Below are 9,131 nucleotides of genomic sequence, written 5' to 3'. Positions count from 1 at the left end.
TATTACTTACTCTGTTCTTGGTCTTCAAATTTAGGCTGCTAAAACTTGAAAATTTAGAAATACACTTCTGTGAGTAGCATCCAGCTGACATGGCACCTGATACCACAAATACCTTTAAGAGATCCAGGCTGTAGATCCCAGAATGTAAAATGCATACTAAGTACTACCAAGCTTACAAATTCTGTGTGCCTTCCACCTTGTTTTTGACCTCCCATGAACCCACATCTCTCACCTATTGTCTACTCCCTTGCTCTTCCCTGGGCCAAAGCCCAGAGATTTTTGTTTTGTGACAGAAACTACCAAGCTTGTTGACTTTGCCCTTTTCTTGTGCTAATTTTCAGTTTGAATGTCTTCTCTGGACACAGAGATTTTAGTGAAAGCTTACTAACTACCTTTGTTATGTAACCTAGAGTTTAGTCCAGATTGGTAGCTGATACACCTTAGCTACTATTTCAACAGTTGTAGAGTTCTGAGGAAGCTCCTGGTAGAAGTGGATGAAGTGATTTGTGCCAAACCACATCCTTCCTCTGTTTAGATTACAGTGTAAGCTGATTACAAAATTATTTTGGATGCTTTCTTTTAAGAAATCTTGACACTTGCCACAAAAAAACAAAGCTAAATGTTTTTTTTTTATATATAACTAAAACAGTTGACAATTTTATTTTCACAATACAAATGAAAATTGCCTTTTCTTTTTGTCCCACTACTCCCCTGCAAAAACTATTCTCTCTTTGATAGGAAGGGGAAGCAAATCTTCCTTGTCATGCTGTTAGAAAACACCCAGAGTCACAGCACCATGATCTCCTGGTGAAGTAGAACAAGTAATATAAAATAAATATAAAGAGGTTCCTGTCTCTCCTTATCTGTCTGGTCGAGTCATTCCTGGCCAAGTGGGCACCATCATGGGACGAGCAGGAGGTCTCATCATTGGGGCCCCAGGCATCATTGGCATATGGCCTCCCATAGGTGGCTTCCAGGAGCAGGTCCCACTGGCATCATCCCAGGAGGAGGAGGGCCCATCACTGGCATCATACCAGGGCAAGGAGGACCCGGGAGACTGGGGGGAGGTGGGATCATTGTCCCTGCAGGAGGAGGAGCAGAGAATGGAGTAGGAGGTATCTTTCCTTGTTGAAATGCAGTGGTTGTTTTGTCGATCAGGCTCTGAGCTTGCTCTTCCATCCATTTCTGATAGTAGTCTTTCACATTCTCTTTGTGTTTCCTACCACTGCAGTGTGTCTTTCTCACAGATGGAGAGTCATGTGTGAGGTATGTGTCACAGTAGTCACAATAAAACTTAGGCATGTTGCTCTGTAGGCCGTTGGCCACTCCATCCCCAAAGCCAAATGTTTTCAAAGATTTGATTTCCTCTCTACCTACATATGTGGTACTCATAAAATAAAGGGCACCTGCCTTTAAAATGTGAACTCTGGTGTTTGCAAGTCATATAAAGTTTAGAGTGCTAGGTCCAAGTAGGGCTATGTCTGTAGTAGTCATTCATTAAATATTTCTTGGCAGAATATATTTTCCCACTACTCTGGCCATTTTTCTCCTATTGTTGCATTCATTCAATCACTCAATTATTCATCATTTATTGAGTTCTTGCTATACAACAGGGACAGTTCTAGGTGTAGGAAATATATCAGGGAACAAAAGAGACAAAAATCCTGGCTTCATGGAGTTTTCATCTCTTACTGTAGTGGGAGTGAAACAATAAATATTGGCGTATCATATACTACTATAAATGGTTATAATCAATATAGAGAAACAAAGTAGGAGAAGGAAATAAGGAGGTTGGAGTCAGGGGAACAGTTGAATTCAACAGGGCATTTGTTCTGACATAAAAGACAGAGAAAGAATGTAGGAAGAAAACAAGGGACGTGTGGTTTTGAGATCAAGAGGATGAGATAAGAACTAAGAAGTGATTCGCCAACATGGAGGCCATTTGTTACTTGACAACATCAGTTCCACTGGACTGATGTATGTAAAAGCCTGATTAGAGTTATGTAAGCAGTAATAGAACACTTAGGCTTCTTCCATATCTTGGCAGTTGTAATGCTGCAGTAAACACAGGGGTGAATATATCTTGTGCAAATATAGGATATAATCCAAGTGTCCATTGATAAATGAATAAATATGTGTTTTTATACACACACACACACACACACACACACATACACAATGGAATATTACTCATCCATAAAAAGGAATGAAACCCTCCTATTTGTGACAACATGGATGGACTAAAACATATTATGCAAAGTCAGATAGAGAAAGACAAATATCATATGATATGTGGAATCTAAAAAACAAAATAAACAAAAACAAACAGATTCTTAAATACAGAGAACTGGTGGTTGCCTAAGAGGAGGTGGGGGGCATGGGCAAAATAGGTGAAGAGGATTAAGACGTAGAAACTAATAAGTCATAGAGATGAAAAGTACAGTATGGGGCATATAGAACAAAGTAGAAACTAAAATAGCGTTATATTCATTCACGAATAGGCTGAGATTAATGGGATACAAATTTCAAAAAAAAGAATAAATGTATAAGGAAATTTAATATATGATAGAGGCCGTTATGATAAGAAAGAAAGAAAGAAAGAAAGAAAGAAAGAAAGAAAGAAAAAGAAAGAAAGGTGAAAGCCTTAGCTACTAGTTTTCAAGAAAATGCAGATATACCCCATAATGAGATACATCACATCAGATTGGATTAAATTGAAAGGACAACACCACCCACTGTTGGTGAGAGTATAGAAATTTACATTTTTGGTGGCTATGTAAATTGGTAAATCTACTTTGGAAAATATGTATCTTCTGAGCTATATGACCCTATGGCATAACAATTCCCCTCCTGGCTGTATATACCCAATAGAAATGCATGCTTATGTGCAATAAAACATATATAAGAATATTCATAGTTGTTTTATTCGTGACAGTAAAAAAATTGGAAACCACCCAAATATCCATCCATAGAATGGACAAATAAGCTGTTGTATGTTTGTACAATGGAATATTAGAAATGAAGAACAACTAACTACTGCTACTTTTTTTTTAAATTTTTTTATTTGTTTATTTATGATAGTCACAGAGAGAGAGAGAGAGAGAGAGAGAGGCAGAGACATAGGCAGAGGGAGAAGCAGGCTTCATGCACCGGGAACCTGATGTGGGATTCGATCCCGGGTCTCCAGGATCACGCCCTGGGCCAAAGGCAAGCGCCAAACCACTGCGCCACCCAGGGATCCCTAACTACTGCTACTCTTAACAATATAGATTAATCTCACAGAGATAATATTGCATGAAAAAAGCTAGACACACAGGAATGTATATTTCATCATTCCATTATTATATAACACTTAAAAATGAGCAAAATTAGTCTATGGTGTTTGAGTATAAAATCGATATTGCCTTTGAGAAGATAGAGACTAAAAAGGAATATAAAGGAGCATCTCTTGAGGACTAGTAATATTCTAATTTTGGTTAGGGTCACGCTTAAACACTGAATGGTTAAGATCTGTGCACTTCATTGTATGTAAGACAGACATCAATACAGAAGGGTTTTTAGAAGATTTGGGAAAATGGAGTAGGGACAACTTTTTCATTTCTTCCCACAACATTAACGTGAAGGTCTAAAGACACAAGACCTTAAAGTAGGAAGGATTGAAAGATTATCCAGTCCAAATTTCTTCCACAGGAGCCGATGAGTCATGATGCTTTCCTGTAGATTAGAGTATGGGTATGTGCCTATGATGTTGATCACTTTTCTAGATGTCTGCATGTAATTTTGATTGACTCTTTCAATCATGATGGTGTGACAGCCAGGAGATAAACTACAGCAAAATAGATTTGTGGTAATTACAGAGTGATTTCCTAAGAATCAAAGATGCTGAAACATGGGTTCCATGTGGAAATGGGAAATTGTGACCAACTCCTCCCTTATATTTTATGAAAAGAAGCACCATTTGAGTTGAGAAGGCATATTTCAGATAGAAGACAAGGGCTGTGCCAATGCAAATTCTGGATTATTCCAACCTGATAGTTTCTTCATGTATGAAAATATTATATATATATTATATATTATATACATATTATATATTTATATATATATATTATATATGTGGTTTTTGGCTTAAATGCCATCATTTAAATGCTTTTAATTGAGCTGGTATAAAGTTAACACACGCAAGAATGTTCAAGATAATGTCATACACCCAAATGAGTCATTCAGCTTGTTCTGAGGCTGTAATGCAGCTTGCCCCTGTGAGAGGCTTTCCCTTTGTATTGATTTAGAAATTACTAATTACGCAGCATAGACCAAGCCCTCTTTCTTTTGAAGCCAAGCCAACTTCCAGAGCTACATCTGCCAAAGAACACCCTCTGGGCTACGTGAAGCTTGCTTACATGGTCCTTAACGGTGTGATGTAGCAACAGAGGTATTCTCTCTTGGGCATACCAAGGCCATGTAGGAAGGGAAGTGTTTTCCCCTGCCCCCGCCCCCCCATAGCAGGTACAAATTCAAAGGAGGTGGAATCTGGTTGTGGGAGCATCTAGAATGGTAGGGAGAAAGCTCTGCATTTTGTGGGAAGAAGTTGAAGCAGGGAATAGAGGAGAAATCCTGCCCTGCTGACCGCAATCCACACTATAGGAAATTATGTAATAGGTTTCATCAGCACCTAGGTTACTGAAGCTAGTGCTATTCATCTCCAAAGACATGAGTCATAACTGAAAACACACACACACACACACACACACACGCACACACACACACACATCTAAATGATAATATCTTTTGGGGACCAGGCATTTCAAGACTTTCATTCTGATGGTAGAAGATAGGAAAATGATATAGACAATTAAAAGATTATCTGGGCTTCAATACCCCCCAGTGTCACAAGACGTGCACAAAAGTGGTAATTTAAAGATCCAAGTGATGTTCACATGTAGCATATAAGTTTTCATTAACCACGCTGATTGAGAAAAAAGTGGATGTTGACTAGTAGGCCTTTAAAGGTAAACTCAGATAAACTTAAAATTTTTTTAATAATATAATTTTTCAAGTATTGAATTAGAAAATGGATTTAATAACAATTATAAAGGTTGGTTAAAGTATGAGGAAGTGGAGACTCATATATGAGAGTACAAATTTGTATACATTTTGTATACAATTTGGTAATATGTACTGAAAATCTTAAAACACGAATTTCATTTATCCAGTAATTCTTATTCTAGGAATTTTTAAAGATATCATTAGAACTGCTTTTCACACAATGAGATAATACATCAGCATTAAAAGTTTTTAAAAATATATTCATTAATATGAAAATGTGAGCATCTGTTCAAGGTATATTAATGAGCAGGAAAAACATATTTAAAAACATATTAATAGGGCAATGAGGTGGCTCAGTCAGTTAAACATTTGTCTTTGGCTCAGGTCATGATCTCAGGGTCCTGGTATCAAGACCCATGTTGGGCTTCATGCTCAGTGGGAAGTCTGCTTCTCCCTCTCCCCTTGCCCTGAGCCCAGCTCATGCTTTCTCCCTCTCTCTCTCAAATAAATGAACAAAATATTTTAAAATATATATTTAAAAATACTATGAATAGTATGATCCTATTTTGTAAATAAATGTGTAAACAGTTGCACATACAGAAAAGAAAGATAAATATTCTATAAATAGTATGTATCTCAAAATTATTTCTCTTGAAAAGCTCCTAATTTCTTTATGGTTGGGCCTTCATGAGTTGTTTGGAAATAAAGGGAAAAGAGAGACAAAGTAATGCAACTTCAGGCTTAATATTAAATATCTAAGGCACCAGATCAGTGTTTCTCAGTCTAATGTGTAGATGTCACCATCATTTTGGATATTCTGACTTATTTGGTCTGAGGGACCCCTAAGCTGTTATTGTTAAAACTCCCCAGGTGATTTTAATGTGCAGCCATAGGTGGGTCTGATGCACTGGGGCAGTGGTTCTCAAAACGTGATTCCTGGATTAGGATCATCAGCATCACCTGAGATCTCATTGAAAAGGCAAATTATTGGTCCCTCATCCTAGAAACTGAATCATAAACTGAGAGTGGGGCCCAGTAGTGTGTTTCCACTAGTCCTCCAGATAATTCTGATGCACTGTGCAACTGTTTACACTGCATCAGGGAATCACGAGAAACAATGCCATCAGTTTTCAGATGATCAACCGCAGGAAACCTGTTTAAAAAGACCTGCTCATATCTCTGTATACATAATAGTGGATTGATTGATCTATTCTAGAAGTCAGTATAATCACAAATTTCCAAAATTGTATAACAGAAGTAGGGAAAGGAATTTGCCTCTGTACTCTTGCACATTGGAGGTAATATTCCAAAGCAGGCTAAATGGACACATGTGAGAAAGCTTTGCTTCTACTTAGACACACAATTACACATTTCCAATTCCTGGAAGTGTTATTCAGCTGCTACAGTTCATGATCCTTTTCCACAGTAATACACCCTCAGGTTCTGGCCAAAGGAAAATTTTCCACATGCAACATGATCATACCACCTCCATACCCAGGCTTAGAGACTTCTAAGCTTTCCCTTGCTCCCAGGCTAAAGATGGAAATCCCCAACAAGGCTTAGGACGTCACACACAGGGACGCCTGCCTGGCTGGCTCAGCTGTTGAGCGTCTGACTTTGGCTCAGGGCGTGATCCTGGAGTCCTGGGATCAAGTCCCACATTGGGTTTCCTGCATGGTGCCTGCTTTTCCCTTTGCCTATGTCCCTGCCTCTCTTTCTCCCTTTCTCTCTCTCTCTCTCTCTCTCTCTCTCTCTCTGTGTGTGTGTCTCATGAACAAATAAGTAAAATCTTAAAAAAAAAAAAAAAAAAAAGGAAGTCACATACATTGTGAATCCAACCCATTTCCCCATCTTTGTATCACATGATGTTGCCTGGTGAATTCTGTGCTTTGGCCACCTTGGCTTCCATTGGACTCTCAGCCAACCTGCCAGCCACATTCTTTTCACATGCTGTTCCCTATGCCTGAAACACTCTTCCCTCTTCATCTTTGTGTTTTTAGCTCCTGGTCATCCTTCAAATCTCAGATAGTCTTCATTTCCACAAGGCAACCTGACCATATCACATTCCTTTAATATATTTGAAGAGCACAATAATTGCTCCTTCAATCGTCTCTCCTCTTATGTGTGATCTTGCATTTGTCTGGGACACTCTTGAACTGATACCTATTTCTTCCACCGTTTGGTTAGCTCCACATGGGCAATCGCTCATTCATATGCCTGATACATGGTCAACACAGAGCTTGACATGTAGCAAGGACTCAAGAATGCTTTTAATGAGCATATAGAATGAATAAAAAAGTAAATGAATGAATGAAGAGTATTTTGATTATATTGCTAGGGCTTCCTACTATTGAAGTTGTTGACAGTAGTCATTGACTTGCGTCACAACATCCACATTCCTTATTCAAAGTTCATATGATTTTACAGGAAAGAAAACAAAACTTTTTGAAAATTAGTTGTGTCTCTTATGTATCACTACAGCCTGCTTCTTGAGATTGGCTTCAGGGAGAAAATTGAAATAGAAGTCAAGTGTTTTAGATGTTATGACTGTGATTTGGATGTGAACCATTTGCTGCTTTCTGACATTATATTAGCAAACTCTGCCCATCAATTTCTCTCACTTGAGCTTATTTTGACAAGCTTAAACTTTCACACACTAAGGGCTCACCAGAGTATTTAGCTGCCAAAATAGGCATTTAACATATGTGGAGGGATTTGGGTGAGAGCAAAGCTTTGGCTAAGTAACTAATAACATGGATCATACTGGCAGCCCAATCCATTTGAGGAGACAAGGAGCCCTTGGATGTATCATGGTCAAGAAAAGAACATGAATTCCTTCCTAAGGATATGGTCAGAATTCTCAACAGGAGTAGTGGATGCAAAGAGATAACAAAATTCTATTTTTGGCATATTGAGGGAAAAAGCCTCTGAACTAAGAATTTTGTATCCAGTTACATTTTCATTCAAAAAAAATGGCTTAAGTAAATAGTCTTAGGCATACATAGCCTCAGGTATGCCTCATAGAGATATTATATTGACTATACTCTTGGAGAAAGTTCTAAATAAGAGAAACATACCCAGGAGCTGCTATAAGAGATAAGAATATAAGAATGGCAAATATCTTAGTGAAGTTTATTCCCTTTTTTAAAAAGCTAGAACCAAATAAAAACAGAGAAGTATCTAACCCAGAACTCAAATTTAAACATGTATGCATGACTATGGAGACAACACATAGTAAAGTGTTTTTTTAAGGCAAGATAAAAGTATTGATATCATTAGGCAACCAAAAAGGGGTTATAAACATAAGTTTGGATTTTATAAGAAAGAAGTAGAATATACAGCATTTAAAGTAGTAGAAGAAAACTCAGTCTATCCCCCTGGAAGCAGGAAAGGAGAATAAAGGAATTTAAGAAAGCCATGAAAATGAGCTGCTCAAGAGTAGTGGATTGGGATTGGGTAAAGCTCAATGAAAACATCTTTGAGTTTTACGTGGAGGACCAACCTTCAGGGACTTTGACGTGGTTATTCATCTTTTCCTTTCTGATCGTAGCAAAGCTGAAGAGCCCCTATGGTGCCAGTAATTCTTAGCCACTGTGCAATCAAATGAAGCCATTTGCAAATTAGGAATATTATTTTCCCTGCCTTGAGCCCCAGGGAAGTTCTTAGAAGTCTGGCCAGCTCTCAGATTTCAAATTAGGGAGCTGGCTGTCAGAGACAAATGGCAAGGCCAGACTGAAAACCAATGTAACAACCTGTGTAAGTGTGCTGGACACACTTTTTTTCATAGGGTCTGTCCCCTATTCTAGGGACTAAGGATAAATAAACTGTTTGAAATATACAGCAACCATACTGTCAACTAGATACAAAATTTGGGGCCAGAAGAGTCTTAAGAGACAAACATCCCTGGATATCAGAAACTCATGTATTTGACTTTTCTATGATACAGAACCCCAAACACTTTGACCCTGATAATAAGTTTGAAATGAAAGGAGGGTTAACTTGCAAGGGAGAGAATTAACTTCCTGATTTAATTCCTGGATTAGCTTGTGGGGGCATTAATCTCTTGCCTGAACATTCAAATTTCAAAA

At 38.1% G+C, this 9,131-nt stretch overlaps 1 protein-coding gene across 1 annotated transcript; it reads right to left on the bottom strand.

Moving 5' to 3' along the window:
• Window positions 1-695: 695 nt before the first annotated feature.
• LOC112921758 (U1 small nuclear ribonucleoprotein C-like) lies at window positions 696-1,302 on the bottom strand. Its single transcript, XM_072733673.1, is given in 2 exon segments — window positions 696-972; window positions 975-1,302. Coding segments are annotated over 2 exon segments (441 nt in total). The 3' UTR covers window positions 696-859.
• Between the last annotated feature and the right edge of the window lie 7,829 nt (window positions 1,303-9,131).

The sequence above is a fragment of the Vulpes vulpes genome, chromosome 13, assembly GCF_048418805.1.
Source record: "Vulpes vulpes isolate BD-2025 chromosome 13, VulVul3, whole genome shotgun sequence".
Lineage (NCBI taxonomy): Eukaryota > Metazoa > Chordata > Mammalia > Carnivora > Canidae > Vulpes > Vulpes vulpes.
The sequence above is the reverse complement of the archived record's forward strand: the minus strand, read 5'-3'. Positions and strand labels throughout refer to the sequence as shown.